Source organism: Balearica regulorum, chromosome 17 (assembly GCF_011004875.1).
Source record: "Balearica regulorum gibbericeps isolate bBalReg1 chromosome 17, bBalReg1.pri, whole genome shotgun sequence".
Classification (NCBI taxonomy): Eukaryota; Metazoa; Chordata; class Aves; order Gruiformes; family Gruidae; genus Balearica; species Balearica regulorum.
In genome coordinates this window covers 4,840,551-4,860,663 of record NC_046200.1, presented here as the reverse complement: position 1 = coordinate 4,860,663, position 20,113 = coordinate 4,840,551, and the positions used below count along the sequence as shown (strand labels likewise).

Below are 20,113 nucleotides of genomic sequence, written 5' to 3'. Positions count from 1 at the left end.
AAGAGCTGCTGCTGCCATACCCTCATGTGAAACAATGCTGGCCCCACTGCATGGGGGTCTTCTGCAGCTCTGACAGCATGAAGCATCACTGCCCCGCTCCCCAGTGCCCGTGTAGTGTTGGAGGGCTGGCAACCGAACAGTGCAAGAAGTGAAATAGCTTTAACTGTAAGCACCATTTGCTGTGCCTCGGGATGGCAGACTCATTTGTCACTGTTTTCTTCTCCTGCAGCTCTTTTGATTCATCTGGGATCCAATAACTTTGTTAATATGATTTCTTTCGTACCCTGGCTGAGTACACCATCCAAGGCACACATGGCACCTATCTGAACTATTAAATACCTTGCACAAAACATAGGTCCCTGCACTGCTTTGTCCAAAACCAGATTTTCTTAGGAGTCCTTTACTGATATAAATTGGGGGGGGGCAGGAGAAGCATCCAAAACAAGATATGTTGACAATTTTCTTGCAATATTCTGTCTCCTGCTTTTTCTGAAAGTTCTCCCTCCACAGAGTTGTCAGCTAACCATCACACTGGCCTTCTTGTATCAGACCATGCAAACACTCATGGGTAAAGCAACTCTTTGTTGCGTCAGCAGGAATATGAAGAAATTGAGATCAATGTCCTCACTCAAAACAATACTTCATAACCTTCACGGAATAGTAGTCTGGTTTTTACCAGGATAAAACGACAGCAATGCACAGTCCAAAACATTTGCCTCAGGAAGAAAGTGAATTTCAAAGTAGATACATTTTTATATTTTTCTTTTAATACTATTCATTACACACTAGAAGTAACTGCATCAACAACCAAATCACTGTTGTGTCTGACTTGTTTAAACAAGACCGTGATTTACTGCACTGCCAGCTAATGAAGAGCTGTACAAGAAGCTGATCAATGCCATCATTGTCTGCCAGCACAAAGCAGGGACCACTCAGCATATTGTCCAAAACAAAGACATTCCCCCCAGCTCCCCACCAGGAACTCACTCACTAGGACACACAGTTTGCAAAAAGCTACAGTGGGTCCCTGAACTTGAAATGATCACTCAAAGACAGGACCCTTTTCTGACCTGTGTTCCCAACCTGAGTACAAGGTATAAAAAAAAAAAAAAAAAAGTACAAAGAAAATGTTTATCCTGCAGCTGCCTTCCTTAAATTATTCTTTGTGACACTGTATTTAAGCAGTTTTGTCACCTGAAGGCAACTTTGTGTTCATTAACGGAGGTAACTGAATTCAGAGCCAGGTGCTCACAGGCAAAACTCAACTCCCAATTCAGTCATCGGTGGCTTTTCCTTCCCATTTCGTATCTGCACCAATGTTAATCACAGCAGGGTTAAATCATCTGTCCCTTCCTGCAAGGCAGTAACTACAGACAGGAAAGCCTCCAGCAAAAGAAAGGTTTGGAGAAGGGCAGCGGCAACATCCTGTGCAGGCCAGAGAGGCTGAACCTTCAGCAGCCCCTTAGACACAGCTCCTCACCATCCGAGAGGGATCACCACCGAGCACACCTTCCCATGGCATAGAGGGAGTCTGAGCAGGTGCAACAAACCAAGGGTGTCCTTTTAGCGGTGGTTTCCTCCAAAATCCTCTTGCCTCCTTCCCAGGCATGCTCTGCATTGCAAACATTTTAACCACGGCTCATACTCTGCTCTCAGCATGGCCGTGCCACATCTGCAGACAGTGCGCTGCAGATCCACACCCGGCCCCGAAGCAAGCATTGAGTTGTGTAGGAGCTGTCTGGAGTTAATTAGCAGGAGCTGTCATGTCGAAGCTTTCGGAGACGGGGATCAGCCTAGGAACAAGCTTGTAGAACCCGAACCATTTAAAAATGTAAAATCTTTTTCCATTACCATCAACAAGGCTGAGTGTGTGTCAAGTCACATGGCGTATTGGCACCTTCCAAATCCATGGGAAACGCTTTTCACATCATCTCCATTTGCAGAGTATAGCAGTGTCTGCTAACACACTGGCAGACAAGAGGTTGTCGGGGCTCCTATTATAAACCTTTTTTGTCACACACGTGCAAAACAATCTGATGTGTCAAACAAGATGCACTGTCACCAGTTACACACAGCACTGCTTACCCACTTGTAGTTCAGTACTGCAGAGATGTGATGCCTGCTCACACACCGACTTAAAATCAACATAACTCTCTTTTTTTCCACTTTATGGTTCTGAATATGAGATATAGCAAATTAATTTACATAACATTGCCACATCCCTTAGTGCTCATAGACACAGATGGGCAGATGAATGAGATAGCTGTGCTGCTGGCAGAAGTCGAATAGAAGAGAAAGTGGGGTTTCAAGGCAAACCAAACACCTTTTCCAATGGAAAGTGGGTCCTTGTTTTATCCCAGCTGTACTCAGTGTTCCCCCATCCTACACGTGAAATGTTCTCAAACTGTCAAAATTAAAAATAACTAGCAGTCAAACTATTCACCTTATCAGTGAAAAACTCCAATGAAATACACACACAGGCTAAATATTTTTAATTACTCTAATTCTGCATTTTGGTCAAGTCCTCTGCTCCAACTCTTAAGAGTTCCCTGCTCCTGTGGGAGAAGGGAGCATCCCTAAGCCAGGGCTGCTGAGGGAGAGCAAAGGGGCAGACAGCAGGGACATTTGCCACTGTCACCCAAACTCAGCACCACAGCTTCCCATCGCTGTCTCATCCTCCTTTATCTTTACAACACCTTAACAACGCCACAGTAACAAGCAGCTCTGTTTCTGGACAAAGGGGCGCATTCAGGATCCCTTTTGCAGGGTGACAGAAGTCGCTGTCGGAAAAGGCCTCAATAAAAAAAAAAAAAGAGCGTTTTATGACCACGATGCTGCGATCCCGTCTGGAAGTGCTTCAAAGCCAATATCCAACAACTAACAAGAGCTTCTCACTGTCGTGTGGGGCTGCTGCTCTGCCTGTTTTATTCCTATGAAGAGTGATCGCGGACGGCTGATTATTGTAGCAGATAGTTGACCTTTATCTAAAATTCCATTAAAAAGCTTTATTGACTGTAGTCTTGCAGGGTCTTTCAGGATTCACTGGGTCATTTATTCACTGTCGGATATCCATCGGTTTTTAAGCTTTTAGGACTGCTTGAGCTGTAGGAAGGAGCGTGCTTTTTTTTGTCATTTTTAACTGGTTTTAAGACTGCATGAGGGGGTGGTTTCTTCTCCCTCACCAGTGTGCCTAGGGCAAAGAAGGTTATCTTAAAGCATATAAAAAGGAGAGAAAACCTGGCAGCATGGTAAGACTACTTCCAGGGCAGGTTGGCTTGTGCACGTGGGTGCACACAGCCGTGCACTGCCTGCAGGTATCCAGGGGGATGCCTTTTTCACTTCAGCCACCACAGATTCAGGTCTAACTGCTTCATACAACATCCTTTTGAAATTTGTAACTCCATACCATCATGCCAGACTTTCATCAGCTGAAGTCACTTTTTCTGGGCCACGTACCAGTCTCAAACAGAAATAAGAAAAATGAAAGAATGGTTCAACCTTTTCTGAAAAGTAATTTATAGAAATGGTTTATCCAAACTAAAAAAAATTCTGGTGACAGCTCCCCTAGGCTTCACAGGAGCATCCTGAAAGGATGTTACTCCCTTTCCCGTTCAGTGACAAAAGGAAAGAAAACAGTGGGAGGAAGACAATGTATGCATTGAATGAAGCAGATCTAGAAAAAAAATAGTGTGAATTTGTCTTTGAGGAATATGTTATAACATGTATATACGTGGGGACTGAGTTAAGGTTGCACAGACATCTCTGGCATTTCCAGACTTTGCAGTGCTTGATATTTTTTATTAATGTTACATATTACTGTTTCATGTTTTTCATTTAGTTCAATGTACATTCAGAGAAAAGAGAGAAATAACAAATTTAAACATTCATTCTGGGTTTATTAAAATCTTCAAGTAAAAAACAAATATTCTCAAGACACCAGTAATGCTCTAATTCTGTAATTATTTCTAAATCTGAACTAGCATTTCTGATTAATTTCCGAACTATATTTTTTCCCTTTCTCAACACTTTCACTTCTGCTGAATTTTCATCCTAAAATGATGCTTCAGTTAATCATCTATTTCTCTCACCAGTAATAATCCTGCCCTGCTTCCCCATTCATAGTACCTTGGTTACAAGTGATGAAGGCCACACGGAGCCTCCTCCTCACACACAGCCAGGCTGCATTCCCCACAGTCTGCATGCTCTCATTTTCTATGCATTTCCAGATCTAAACCCTTCTGTTTTCTTTCCCTTGTTTGCTCTTGGCAGCTATTGGCAGGAGACATCCTCTTAATGATCTTTTTCTGGCCTTCTAGACGACTGCTCAGACTTCTACAGATCTTTCATTATTAACGCAGAAGCCTTGTAAGTCAGTTTTAATGGCCTGTGCAATTTTTATTCCATAGCAGGCGACATAACCTCCTCCATATGGATATATGTTTATTAATATAAATCCTTAATATCATTTTTCCTAGTGAGAATAATCAGTAAAAGCCAACCGGCATGTATTACACCTTGTACTGGTTCACCCAAAAATCAAAAAGTAATCTTTGCCCTGCACTATGTGGAGCATGGCAGAGAGAAGCAGATAATATTTTTCCCTGAGGTTGCCTAGGCACTGAACGACAGCGAGGTTTCTTTGCACGGTCCTGCCATTCCCCTCCAGACAGAGGACTGCATCCCGACCACAGCCGCTTTCATTTCTCTAGCATGGGATTCATTACCTGGTTTCAGCCCCTTACTATTATTCCTGGAATATCTCCAGTCTGCGTTTCTATTCTGATCGGGCATAAAAGAAGGATGGGTCGTTCGTGTTAGGGACGTGTAACAAATGCCGACAAACCCACTTTTTGTCTGTGACTCGACAAATTGCTATTAGTGCTCAACCTTCATTACCAGCACATCCTCATGGACGGTTTAAATGGGGAGACTTGGAAAACGGGACAGAACCATGCCATTCATTTATAAAGAGAGTGTCCTGGTTTCTTTCCTATAACCAAGGGCAATTGTCCATTTATTCCATTAAAAGTTTTCCTGCTGTACAAAATTACTCCCATTTTTCTTTTAAATACACCCTTTTGAGTCTCAAGATGGAGTTAAATAATAACATACACCACAAAAGAAATGCAAGCCATTCCCAGCGCTATTGGATGAGATTTCCATCCTTCCAGTTAAGCAAGAATTGTTTTCTGCTGTCTCTTTTACAGCTTCTCTGTGTATATCCAGAGATGACTTTAGTAAATAGCGCAAAAGTTGGCGTTACCCATTCTTTAGTCATGATTTCCATCTTTCCTAATTTACTATGTTTCACCTATGTTTGTCAGTAAAGAAGGTAACAGAGATCTTCTGTGCATCAAAAGACAAAAAGTGCCTGAAAATTTATGACACAGATGCATGTAATAGTCCTGCTGGAATCTCAAAGCTGTGCTTCATTTTTCCTTTTTTTTTTTTTAAACTAGGTAGCCCATAAAAAAGTTTAAGCATGGCAATATAGCCCATTTCACCTATCTTTATGGTTAAACTATGTTTAGTGGCAACCCACCTAACATAATGGGCAAAATTTATGCTCACAGATGGTAAATTTTACAGTACAGACCAGACCGGCAAGGCCACAAATTAATCTCCAGTGTCACAAGAATTTCACTGCACACATGTATAGATCATCTGTCAAAAAAGTGAGCAATATGACTGTCAGGCACAGCAAAAGTATGAAATGCACACTTAGCCTCCAAATTCTGCCCCTTGACATATCTGGGTTCTTCAATTACACCAAGCCACACTGGCTGGATTGCAGTATGAAAAGAAACAAATTCCCTGGACCACAGCACTAGAGCTCCAACTCAATCTTAAATTCTAGTTGTTGAATGAAAACAAACAACCAAAACTTTGCTTAAGCAGAGGAAAACCAGTTTGGACTGTTGAAAGGGACTGGAAGTAACAGCAGGAGCTTCACATTTAACCCGCAGTATTACCCTGTAAGTGACATTACTGGAAGAACAGGGGTTTAACAAGTATCTTTCAACACAGCACATTGCTGAATCAAAAAACTGTTTCCAATCTCTTTTCAGTAGGCAAACGTGGTTAAGAATCTCAAATTTTACCAAAACAAGGAAGAATCTGCTCCTGTATGAGAGCTGAAATCAGTTTTGCTAGAACAAAATCCAACATAAAATACTACACAACACAGCATGAAATAGTAAATAGGTGCATAAAATTGAGCATATCTGTTCTTTTGCATACTGACAGAGCTCGAGGTCGGCATCAGGTGCTGCGTTGCAAATGACTTGATTTTGATCTATCGTCTCATATGAGTCAGACTGCAATTCACCCCGCTACACATATAACAGATATGATTAAAAACAATCAGTTATATTAGGCAAAAATATATTTCCCAAGGCAAACATTCACTTCAATGTATTCTTCTCTGGCTATAATGCACGGAAATTCTATGTATATAAAAACCTTCTGGGGTTTTACGGGCATTAGCATTGAGCTGAAAAACAGGGAAAGCCGGTGAGGGAAACTGCATAAATTAGATGCAGGCACTACAGTGATTGTATTTCCCTCGGCATAATTCCCTGCCTACTGTGTAAACTTCAGGTGAATAATCTCTCCATGGGCCCCACGTATGTCATTCGCAATAATCATAGCAACAGTTGCTGATGCTCTCTCCATCCTGGAGGACAGGTGAACCATCAGCAGAATTGCATTTTGCCTCTTACTTTCAGCATTCAGCTGAAGCTTAACTAAAAATACTTGCAGTTTCTCTGATGAAAAGCACAATTCAAGCAAAGCCAAATAAAAGACCAGACAGGCTAGACTACATAGAGCCGATAGTGAATTTTCCGAGGAAATATTTCTGGGCACGTAAAACATGCTGATTTATTTTAACAGAAACATCTCCTGGAGATGAACCCATTCCGCACACTTTTCAAAAGAGGAAATCCCCATGGAAACCTGACTGCCTTCCCAGCAGCTCAGGAGTGCTGAGATGCAGGCTCCGCGTGTCGGGAGGGCACCACAAAGTGACTCCCGCCTGACGGCTGGAGACACGCAAGTCATGGGGTCCTGTGGGAGAAGACAAGGGTCTCGGTGGTGGCCAGGCTCTTGTGGCTCATCCTGGGGGTCCCCAGTTTGGAGGCTCTTGACTCCCTCTCTTTCTGCTTCCTTGAAACCCCAGGTTAGTTACTGTGCTCAGCGCTTCCATAAACTATTTTGCTTTTGAAAGACAGCATATCAAAACTATCTCTGCAAGAAGTTTTTGGTGCTTTCCTAGCCAGCAGAAATATCAAAACTCTACCCTCACATCATTTGTTACAAGGTAAATGTTATTTTAGAAATTCCAATGGAAAAAAAAATCCTCATCTTAAGTTGTCTCTAATACCTAGGAATTTTATCTGTGGTGTGGTAAAGAGAACAAAAAACTGAGAATTAAGAGCTGCTGTTAAATCCTTGCAGAGCCTTAGGCAAATTCCATAATCTCTCTGCTATAGCACCAAGGATCAATACACAAACGCCGAAACCTGACAGCTCTGTGAGGTTGGTCCATCTACTGACAGTGAGATGCTGGCCAAACCCATATTTAATGAAGAAAAACCAGTAAAGCCAGGTAAAGGCAAGAATAAGGTGGGTTTATAGGTAGACCCTTCCTGACCCAAACCTCTTAAAGTCTGGTTAAACTCTATGATATTTCTCACACATTTTCCCCCCACCCTGAGTAAATGGAAGTGCTTGGGATATTGTGGACCATTTCTTTCCATCTGCCTGTGCACTGGGCTATGAACCACTTGTCCTGATTCACGCAGCAATCTGTAAGTTTATTAATATGCATGTGCTATTTCACAAACGTTGAATGCTTTGAAAGTGCTGCATAAGGTTTGCTGTCTCTTTTCTCAACATCTGTCCCCAAAGTGCACTTCTGTCATCTTCTGCTCCCATCATTCTCGGATCAAAAAGTTAGAAGTAAGGCACAAATCTGTTTTGAGGTTTGCTAGAGCGGGCTGCAACTCCTTTCCCAAGTGTCCCCCATTCTCACAACATATGACACTTTCCAATTACCTTTTGGCCCTTTTATTCCCCCAGTCTGGCTCACATTTCTCTCTGAATTTGGTCTCTATGCAGCTCTGAACCCACAGTCTGACAGCTAAGGACATAACAAATATGCAGCACTAACCCTCAGGGTGGTTAGAAAAGCCTGAATTCTCCTATTACAGGCAGATTCACAAGTAAAGGTCACCAGAAAGTCTCAAAACTTTAAAAAAAAATGGGCCACGCAACAGTCAAAAGCTTAAGGAAGCAGGATGGGCTGCGCTACAGAAAAACTGACGACGATTTGCAAAGTTTGGATCCATATCCTGGTTCTGCCAAAGACTTCCTACACAAGCTGAGGCACGTCTCATTTTCTCACCTCTCAGCTCCCCTCTGTACAATGCAACAAAATAGTTCCTCACCACATATGACCTGTGCGAGATATATCCCATGTACTTTGGAAAGATGATAAGAAAGTTGATAAAAAGAGAGGAAGCTTCACCGAAGAAAGAGAAAACCCTCCTGCAAACTGTCTAGCAAAATGGATTGCAGCAGTTACCCTGGCTGACTTACAGAGGCATAATTTAAGAGGCAGAATTATGACTAGAAGCAAATAGAATTAAAACAAAAAAATAATCATACAAACATTTATAGCTCATACTTTAAAATCAATTCCTATGTTCTAAAAAGTGTCAACCACACAGATAATTCAAGACTATTTATAGTCTCCAGTTGGAGAGGAAATGCTTAAGTTCTCTCAGGAAAACACTGAATGTAACCAAAGAAATTACACCTGACAGTGATTTGTCCCTATTTGTAGACTGGTTAGCATACAGCACTTTAAAAATTCTCTTACCTTAATACAAACTGGTCTGCTAGAGAGTCATCAGCCAGGGAAACATGAAAGGTCACAACATCACCTTCTCTGACCGGGTTGAGTGGTAAGCGAATAACGACATTTTCATCTAGCCTCAGTGAAGACTGTTTTAATTTGTCTTGATTTGGGTAAACAATGATGCTACCAATCCTCTCCATAGCTGACAAAGCCTTGTGTTCATTATCTTGACCTGCATGGATATTGTTTTCCCATTTTGCATCCTCTGGAGAACATTCCCCATCTGCTGTATAAATCTTATAGAAGAGCTCCACAGTAATCCCTTCCAGGGAGGCTGTTTCCTCTGAAACCAGGGGTGGAGGGGAGCTGAACCAGCTAGGAGATAATTCCAGCTCCGCAACACATAATCCTAGATGACCTGTCAATCTACAGCTGGCCACAACTTCTCTAGACTCGAGGAAAGCAAACATCTTCACGCAAGGCAACCTCTCCGCAGAATTAAAGTCATCCCAGTCCTTCCCCACAATATAGAACAAGGTTTGTATTTTAGGTTTGTTGGAATAGATTGAGCTGTCAATTATGTGAGATTTTAATTTCCAATTAAAAGTGAATTTATTTGTGAAACCAAAAGATGCAGAAGTCAGCATGAGGTCCGAGGGAACAGCCTGTTCAACAGAAAAGGGTCCATATGTGGCATTTAGGACAGGTGGCAGTTTGGCTTTGTATATAAAGAATGAATCCACCCTAGACTGCAAACTGGAGTTCCTCATGATATCCTGGTTGGCTTCTTTGAGGAAGAAGAAAACATCAGCATTGCAGATGTGATAGCTCGCAGGGAGGTACGTTGGCAGGTTTGAAAATCTCTGTATGCTGTCCATGATCCCTCCTCGGCTTTCCACCACTGCAGGCCAAAGATAAAAGGAAACAGAAAGACAACTCTAACGTTTGCTTAGCATGCCCCTCAGTTTTTCTCAAAAGCAATGTATTACCAGAGATCAATACTGTTAGCCACAATTACAAAACAATCTGACACAGGTACCACGGAGTAACACTGCTGGCTGAAAGCTCATACACGGAAAACATCCCATTGCATCAGCAGTACACCTCCCTTTCCACCTTCTCCAATCTAATACCTACCTGAAAGCCATTAATCAAGTACTAGATAAAGCAAGGAGATTGATTGGCCACATACCAATCTAAGTTCCAAAACTTTTTACTGGTTGGTTTTTGTTCTTTTCTTGCCCAAACTTATGACTTTTTCTCATCCATGTTTCAACATACGTAAGAAACCAGCATATTGAATATTAGTAGGCAGTAAACCAGAACATTTTCTTTAGTCTAACATTGCTAACACACACTGCAATGGGGGGTTGCAAATCTGCATCTCTCCCAATCCACTTTCATCAGATCAGCAGTTTGGAAGTTAGCGGCAAACTGATAAAAGCTTTGTGTTCTTGAAACCAAAACTTTTCACATAAAAAAATATGGGGTTTGACAGAGGTCTCAGTGAGATGGATTTATAGGCAAGAGTGAACTTGAGAGAAGGAGAGAAATCCTTTACATGCAGAAGGTTCACAGACGCTTAGAAGGATTTTTTGGTTTAATTCCAGAAGAGAATGAAACACATTTGGAAACCACAAAAGTTTCTCTACAACACAATGGTCAATCCTCCAGTCAGCACTGAGCAATTTTTTCCAGGCAAGAAAAGATTCCAGAGGGAGGGAGGGATCAAACAGATGTCTTTGGTTTGGGCCAATCTCTAATTAATAGCAAGATATATTCAATCTGGGCTGCAATTCTACCAGAAAGAAACGGTGGGTCTTTCAAACTAACAATTCATACGCTCCAACAAAAAGCCGGTGAATACAAGCTCCTGGGACTGCCACAGAAGAAATAAACAGAAATCAAATGAATTAAAATGAAGCAGTTCCATAATGCACAGAGATAACAAAGGAACAATGACAGATCCTAAGGTCAAAGCTCTTGTTGTCTCTCACTGAAGCTTAGCGGTGATTTTACTGTTTGTCAGGAGTGGGGAGAGCAGATACAGAACACGACAACCACACAAACAATTACACCTGTTACAAGCCAGATGACTCAGATACTTGGAGCCACAATTTAGCACAGATAAAAGCTCTAATATTTAAGCTATTTTTCAGGTTGTGCATTTTTAAAGCCTACACTTATCGAAGACACATTCTAGGGTAAATCTCATCCATTTGACTTGACTCCACTCCTGTTCTCAGTTGAAATTCTGCTCGTGTACTTTTGATAGCTTGATATTATCTACGCTTGTTTAAATGCTCCTCATTTCATCACAATATTTCTGCCTTTACTTTTGCTGTATATTTAATTGTGTCAAGGTTTTTCTGCAACCATTGGAATATTCTTTGTGGGAATGACTAAGTATGCAAAAACATACAAAAGCATAAAAAAATTCTCAGCAGGAAACAGTATCAACAGTCTCTTCTCTCACTACTCCACATGGGGATCAGATCAGGGTTTCCTCTCAGCTCCACAAGCAAATGCAGTTGCAGAGCAGCCACCATGCGCTTGCCCCACTTGGGCATCCTCTCATTTCTTATGCCCATGCATAAACACTTCAGCCCATCTCTCGTAACACACCAGTGGAGGCAACACCTTCCCCCAGCTGCACACAGCCACAGACCTGGGCACCCAGCTGAAATTCAGAAACCCAGATGATGAGAAACTTTCTCCTCCCTTCCTCATGCGAACACTGACACGGGCCAGCTTTCTACATTACCATAGCTCACACAGGGGTCAACCATTTTTCTGGGGGAGAAAATTCATTTTAGCCCTTCCCTTCCACATCTCTTAATTCAGATGTGAACAATGGGCAGCTAACACACTCCCTGCAGCATACAGAAACTGATAGACCCCAATTCTCTATGGGAAGTCATAAGGTGCGAGTAATAATAAGCAATTCTGGAAGAAGACAGAGGTAGTCCCTCCAGGCAAGAGGCTACCCAAGCTACAAGTAGTGTAAGAAGCAGGAGGCACGGGTGAGACAGTCACCACGGAAAGCAATAGGTGCTGTGTAGCAAAGATGGACACCGCTGCCCATTAGCACCAGGCACAGGAGGCCACACAAGGCAAGGAACCCACAACAACCTACAACAGGGATGGAGGCAAAGAGCAGAGGCTGGTGACCACCGTTTAGCAGGGCTCGGGCAATGCCCCACTACCGCTTGGTGTGCTGCTCTGTGGGAGCCCCAATGCTTTTATCCCATCACTGAATAACAAAGTGCTCGGGAAACACACTGCAGGTCAAACCTCATCCTGCTCATAACAGGAGGAGAAGGGAGAAAGGAGATCAATGCCAATTCTAGAACCAAAGTCACCAAGGGATGTTTTAGCAGCTCCATTACTGCTCTGCTATTTATAGAGCACCTTGACATGGCATGGCTTGCTGTGCCGTTGTGCACTTGCACAACTCAGTCACTGAAAGTGACCTTTGCTCCTATGAAAGCTGAGGCAGCAAGGGGAGGAAGGGTGCTGTTTCTTCACTAAGAAGTCAAAGGCAGACAAGCACCTTCCTGAAATAATTGTAGATAAATTGAGCTACATTTAAAGCAATGCTTTTGAGAAGTTGCATTTATCATAAATATTGTGCAGCCATACAGATAAGCAAAGGATGCACAGTCAAGAGTACCCCCTGATTTCTGGGAGAAGAGCTAAAATTTGGCTTCTCCCAAGACACACCAAATTGCAGAACAGATTTAAACATGGACATAGTTCCTGAGCCTAAAGAGGAATCAAAAATGAGATAAGGCTTAAATACCTTTGTGTTTACATTATAGGACTTTCCCCCCTCATCCTCTATGCAGACATTTTCTCTGTCTCAAGCAGTGATTTACAGGAAGCTTAAAAGGTATGTTTTTCCCTTTCCTCCGTTTCATTACAGTGGCAACATTCAGTGTCTCTTCTCAGAACTGGTATGAAGACTAAGATATCAGCCTGCTGTAACTCAAACAAAACGAGACACAAATTTTGTCTGAAAGCTTATATGGGAAGCCATAAACACCAGTAGACAGGGCTGGGCTTTGTCCTAGAACCAGCCTGCAACAAAATATGATATCTGAATTTAGCAGCATTTTATGATGCTGTAGGAACATCTAGAAAGAAATACTTCATGCGATGCCAGGCCAACACCCCGCCTTTTTAATTCGGCACGTCGGCACCACAGCATCAATCTCCTTACAGTAACAATGAGAAACAGGACACATTCCCAGCTTTCCGGTGTGCAACAATGCAACTAATAAATCACCTAGCCCTTTAATAAGCACTCCAGAAAGATCAAAAGAGCAGAACATTAGATCAGAAAGTGGGTTAGTCCTAATTATGTAACAAGAGAGAGGAAGAGTTGCAGAAAAGTAAATGGAAGCCAAACGAGCATCCCCAGAGCCCAGTGCTATCTCAAAGGCTGAACACAGTCTGTTTCTGAGGCTACTGTGGCATTAGGGGCATTGAGGGGAGATGTACGGAAATAACACGTTGCTGGACATGACTTGAGATATTTAGCTTGAATTTCTAAATAACTTTTACCTTGTAATAGTTTTTCAAGCAGGTGCTTTGCCCCTTTTAAAACACTTACTTGGACTAGCCAATACCAAGACCCCGAGAGCAACAGGTTATTGCTCCCATTTTATGCCAAAACCCCTCTCTTCAGAGTTGGGCAATAACCTCATAGCCCAGTTCATCCTGAAAACTCAGAGTGCAGAAGGAAAAAAAACACCCTTCTGATGTTTCTGACGAGAAGAGAGAGAGGGGAAGCCACCATGCACATACAGCCATACAATGTTGTGCATCAGGGATGTGCCCCTTCCTGGTCCTTACTCTGACCAGCTCAGACATCAAACAAAGCTTCCTTTCTGTTGTCTTGATAATTTTTTATTTACCCAAAAAATTATCCATCACTTTTGTTTTTAATCTCACTTGACCCTGGACTGATGCCACACAAAGCAGCGCAGGACTAAGGCATACGCAAAGCCATAGCTGTAGGTCACACTGTGCAATAAAAATCTGCCATTCACATAACTCAAGATTTCATCCAAGCTACGTTTCTTCAATTTCATACATTTTAATAAGAAGCAAAACAAGTATCCTAGTAGAAGGTAGTGGTGGCAGTGGTAGGTCAGCATTAAAAACTAATGCATCTATGTTAAGCTCTAGTAAGAGGAAAGTCTTTAAAATTCATCATTTTGTAACTAAAAAGGAAAATAAGTCCTGTTGGAGCATAAATCCAAATTTCATAGCTAAATCTCCCCTCTACTTTAGCTAACTACTTAACAGGAGCCAAGTCTTCCATAAGCCCTCAATAATTCTGAAGTTGGAGGTATGAGGAACAAGAAGCATTTAAAATTGCAACTTTTTCAATATCCTTTTTCTCTGAAAACAAATAAGAAAGCCAATTCTGCACCTGTGGAAAGACTGTGAAAATGTTAAAATTCATCTTTCCTGCAGCATCATCAGAATTGTAGCGTGAGATCATACAGACACTCCTCTTTGTAAAAGAGGAATAATTTCAAGTAATGTGGTGCCAGTAAGTACTATGATGTTATCCATGACTCATACAGAAGCAATCAATGGCTTGTCTGTATAGGAGAAAAATCACCAGCCCTTCCCACCAGCCTTCACTAAAGACCATAAAGACCAAACTACACATGTACATTATTCCACTATAAAAATGGCTCTATTCATAATAATTATTTTGCTCTGGAAATGCAGGCATTATCCTTGAATAAAAACACACTGTATCCCAGAATAGGGTGTCTACACAAGGAAAGCTATTCTTGAACTGATAAATTATAGGAGAATAATTAATTCTTCACCAGCTGTGTAGGTCACTTTCTCTCATGCATGCAAGGGGTAAGACCTGATGCTGTTTAGAGACCTCAGCAGCGAGAGATTGTGCAAGGTGATTTGGCTGGCTACAGCTGGGGAAACTCTGACTCCTATAATCCTGGCAGCAGGAAAATGAGGATGATGATTACAATGTGAAAATCTACCACAAGTTGAGACCTCATTTGTGCACTACGAGTAGGATAAGTTTGAGTTGTGCGAGATTTAAGGAGCCTAGATGCTCTCCCTGACTCATTCAAAATTTAGTAAAATAACCACGAAAGGAGGATGTCACTGTTTACTTCCCACATTCAGAGTCCATCCTGTGACTCATCTCCTCAGTTCTACATTAGGGAGGAGAAAAGGAGGAGAAAAATCCTCCATAGTCCCACTGAGGAACAACTTCCATCACCTACCATTCAAAAACAAGCCTTACTCCTTTAGTATTTGAGGTACTTATACAGTGAACCACACTGCCACAGGACAAAAACCATAATAACAAACAGTCTTTTCAGCTGAACAGAATAATTTGAAGATATAAATGACACTGCAAGAAAGAGCTAAGAAGAGTTCCAGTTCCTAATACTTTTTTAACATTAAAGTCAGCCCAGAAGCTGTCAACATATAAAAAATTGTAGCGTGAGAAAAGATTATAGGATCCCTTTAAGCTTTTCTCATTCTCCCTTCTTCTTATCCTCATTTGATGTAAGGATAGAACTTGATGTAGGACTTGCAACCAGTTTACAGTCCTTACGTTCAATCTTGATTACATATTTGTAGAGACAGAGATTCGCTTCGCAAAATGTTGCTAGTCGGGCAGCTTGTTTTGAAAGACAAGAAAAAGGATGCAATTTTAAAAAGTCTATTTAATCCAAACATCTAAAACTGAAGAGAGGTTAATTAACTTTTGCAGGCTTGGGACAACGTCTCACATGCTTATCTCAAATGCCTCAGTCAAACTTCTGTTACCCAGGTTTCACTGCAGCTATACATCCTGGTCACGCTCCGTGGGAGTCAGGACATCTCACTTTAGATGGGTATCTAAGCCCAGCACACACTCCAGCCTCCTCTTTCAGTTAATCACAGAAAAGGGTATCTCCAGAATTCATTCATCCTCTCCTAGACACTTACATCTTGGGGGTGATAACTCACCCTTGGGAGGAGCCTATTTCTATCTGTTAACTTGCTTGCTAAAGGTGGCCAGTGCAGAGCTGCATGCGGGAGGTTTAGATGTCCATGGGCAAAGGAGTGACCCATCCGATCTGGTGGCTCACTCTTCACTAAAGCTTCTCTTTCCACACCATATGCCTATGTCGGCCCATAACTCTGCTTCCAAAAAGCCTGAAAGCAACATCTCAGGCCTCATAAATCTTTTGTCTCTTAAAATACATTTTTCAGTCAAAATTAAACTATGCATATGAATGAAACCCCTGATCAGGCCACAAGTTCAGTAATAAATTGTATTATTGTGTTCCAAAGCAAGTCAAATGTTTTGCCTGCTTACCGTTGCCAAAAAATAAGTTGGATGTGGAAGTTTCCGAGCTTGTGCTTACTACAGTTTTTCACTTGCATGCGTTTTGCACAGTCACCAATACTGAAAGACATATGTACAGCAAGGCCACCTACAGATAGTAATAAAACCATACTGTCTGAAAGGCTGCCTATAAATCTTATTAAAGTAATCCCTTCCCTGAACCCAGATTATTACATTCACCTTTATGGTAGAATAAAAATTAATTTTCTCAGCTATAATAAGTGTATGATAAGAAGGCATCACTTGGGACTAAATAAAGATTATAATTAACTCCAACTGAATAAATCTAAATTTAGCTTGGACTAGCAATTTGTTTTCATACATTTTCCTCTACGACTGAGTGAATAGGTACGGCAGGATTAGCATCCCATGCCAGTTCCAGCACTGCTGGCACAGAAAGGAGCGAGGCAGAGTGTAATCCAATACCCAAAAGGCCTGAAGATTAATTCAGGGTTCTCTATCAGCAAAAGTTTGGAAAACTGGAGAAAAACAAAAAGACTCAAAACTGCCATTAGTCCGGCAAGGAAAATATGTGAAGTGTTGGACTCTAGAGAGAATACTGCTCACTGCACTCTCTAAATCAGCATTATGCAAAAACAGAATCTCAGCCATGGGCTGCTGAGAGCACGTTTAGGGGCAGGATCCTCTGTGCTTGCCTGATCTTACTCTTTCCTGCTGAGTATCTGCTTTTGGGTGCTATCAGAAACGGGCTGCTGGGCCAGGTAGATCCATGCTCTGACCGGGTACAGCTATTCTTAATCTACGCTCCCTCATCCGCAACACCTCAGAGATGATCCCTAAAACAATTGCAAAACAACAAGATCCATTACACAACCACATGCACACATACAAACAAAATGCGGTAAAGTAAATCCATCAAACAAATATGCAAAGTTTACCGTGATTCTTTTTTTTTTTTTACTTAGTTGAAAATAAAAACCCTCATAGCAGCACCATACCCAGCAGATTCAGATTAGAGATTTTTATTTTTTTTTCCAAGGAAACGAGGCTTTACTTATAAAAGGTTGAGGAATTGCCTTGTTAAGGCACTACCTCATTATTTGCCATTCTCTCAGAAGATGACTGTTAACAACTTTATTACTGGGAAGGAGGAGTTCAAGCTTGTTTATCAGAATAGACTACATATTTATCCTAGCCAGGGAATAGCATGCAACCCAAGCAATAAAGCTACTGTGCTTCCTCCTCTGATTTCCATGCTAGCCCATGCAGGCATTGGATTTGCCTGCATAAGAAGATTTTATCAGATATAAAGCTACAGCTGAACCATTGTCATTACAGCAGAATGGTTCTCCAAGCAGATATGCTTATTTCCAAAGACTGGAGTTCTTTTAGCTTAGAGGTGACACAGTCTGAAACAAACAAACAAAAAAATTTAGGATGAAATAAAAGTATGTATATAATGCGCTACATCACTACAACTTCAATTCACCTCCTATAAGGGTTTAACTTTCCTATACAGGACATCCTTCTGCTGTCCCAGCACCATGATTTCTTTTTTTGAGAACTACTGGACTTGAGCACAATTCCTGTGCGAATAAGAAATTGCCCAAGCTTATGCTGTCCAAACCCAAGGAGTGCAAATTCCTCCTGAATCATTAACACTGGTTGTTACAGTTAAATTTGTCATAGCTTCTAAGCCAAAGATCCAGCATGTCTATAGGTTATAAAGTAGAAATTTTATTCCGCCAGGGAGAAGAAAGATCCCCTTTCCTCCAAATGCTACCATCATGTCAAGGCCTGGAAGGACCTGAGATACAGAACATTAAACCTGTGACATCTGTAACTGTAAGAAGGCTATTCCAGGTAAGTTTTAGAGGCTTTTATTGCTCCCTCTGAACCCTGTACAGCAGGAAACATGGTAACTAAGGCACCTGGTTTTATGAGCTGGAGTAATAGAAAAAATAGTGACAATAAAAAAATTTTAAAAACTCTCTAAACATCCCTAAAATAGCTTTTCTTGAAACATACTGGGATGGTTTCACCATCTGTGAGTAATGTGCCCATCCCCATACCCCATAAAATCTTTATGTCATCACGTATTCTATTTATTCATCTCTGCCTCACTCTCACACACATGCTTCTGGCCAAAGTCTTCGTTGTTAAAAACATTTATTCAAATGTGTCTGACAGAGAAAGCTAGATGTTAGATAAAATATATTCCCCTAGTACTACCTATATGTTGTGCAAAAGCACTGTGTGGTCCCTTCCATGGACTGTACAAAGCACGGGATAACAGCATTCCTAAGCCAGGTGTCCGTGGCCTGCCAGGGCTAGTCAGTTCTTGTCCAGATCTCTTGGGTGTAAAATATTCTTTCCATTAAGGAGAAGGGGATCATTCCAATGGGTGAAGGACACAGATCAAATACTGAGGGTGAACCTATTGAGAAGAAAAGCAAGCATAAAGAGAGCATAGGGACATGGAACACTCCCTCTCCAAAAACCAAGCAGAAATGAGATGAGACATTCACAGGGTTTCTCCTTCGAGTCCCCATCAGCCATCTCCAGCTCCTGCCTCCTCTGACAGAGGCAATACAGGTATTTGCAGAACTAAGGTTTTCCAGCCCAAACTAATTCCCTGAGTCCTCGAAGGGAGTTTTCCTCTATATCACACTCAGCACAGCCAAGACCACCTCAGTGCAGATACCTGACAAAGCTGCTTTAACTGCCCAAACCTCAGTGCAGGGAGGGTGCCCAAGAAAGGAAATCCCCGATGAGTTTTCTCATTTACTGTGGCTGTTGCAATTGCTCAGGTTGCTCTGCTGGGCTGATCACTGGCCTAACTTGCCATTTTAGTTTCAATCAGGGGTGTTGATATGGTGGTTAAAAGTCACAGGCTGCTCTTGGCAAGTTTCTCTGCATCTCTCATACAACAGCAACGGGGAAATTGTCCTGCCAGTTACAATTAGAAGCATTAGCACAGTGGCTAAAGGTCACGAATTCATCAGCTGAAAGAACTGAATGACAGAGCCACTATTGCAAGCTAAACTGAAGTTTAAAAACACCTGATTAACCAAGAAAGGTTTCTATTCTGGCTACCCAGAGGGGAGAGATGACTGCTAAAGCTGTGCACACGCACACAGAGGTTTTGCACGACCTGCCGCTTGGTGGGCAGAAACTTCACAAACACAAACCACGAACACCACAGCTCGCCTCAACGTGCCTTGCCCAGGTGTGAGCAGCGTTAGGATTTCCTAAAACCTCCTTCTCCCTTCCAGACAGCCCTCAGCTCTCCTCGGCCAGGTGACAGTCCCAGGGGCTGCACCAGGGCTGCCGGACCTCTCGCCCAGCTCTCCACTGCACGGCACTGGTCCTGGCATTGCTCCTTACCCCAGCACAGAGTTGGTGCTTCCAGCTGTCAGCATGGCAAACCCTTTTGCATCCCTCCTGACAACTGATAAATAAGGTTTGTCGCAGCTACTGGAGGTTCTCATTGCTAAAGAGGAGGTTAGGAGAGGGCTCCCTACTACCGTTATCCGAAGCAAAACTCATTTTCCCTCAGTGATATTTCATAAACAACAGAAAAGGAATATGTTGGGAGTGTGTGAATATATTCTCCAAACAGAAACGCCTTACAAGGCAAACACATTCACTAAAGGCACCAGGTGATTGCAAAAGTAAATCTCTTAAATATATGCTCTAAACTATTAGCCAACTGTGAAATATTTGTATTCAATGTCAAAACATCTATGTCACACAAAGCCAAGAGACTGACAGGAGAAAGGGCAGGATTTATGTTAGCTGGGGTCTATCTGTCATGGAGATAGGAAAGCTGAGAGAGAGTCCTTTTATTAAAATCACTCTCCCGCTGCAGATATTGATCTAAGCAGCTAAGG

General features: G+C 42.0%; 1 protein-coding gene across 1 annotated transcript in view; it reads right to left on the bottom strand.

Annotated features, from left to right (window-relative positions):
- TMEM132B (transmembrane protein 132B) overlaps nt 1-20,113 on the bottom strand; it is a 254,421-nt gene that overhangs the window by 176,168 nt on the left and 58,140 nt on the right. Inside the window, exon 2 of the mRNA XM_075769570.1 lies at nt 8,885-9,764. Coding sequence (XP_075625685.1) covers nt 8,885-9,764 — 880 coding nt within the window. The remainder of the gene's footprint in view (nt 1-8,884; nt 9,765-20,113) is intronic.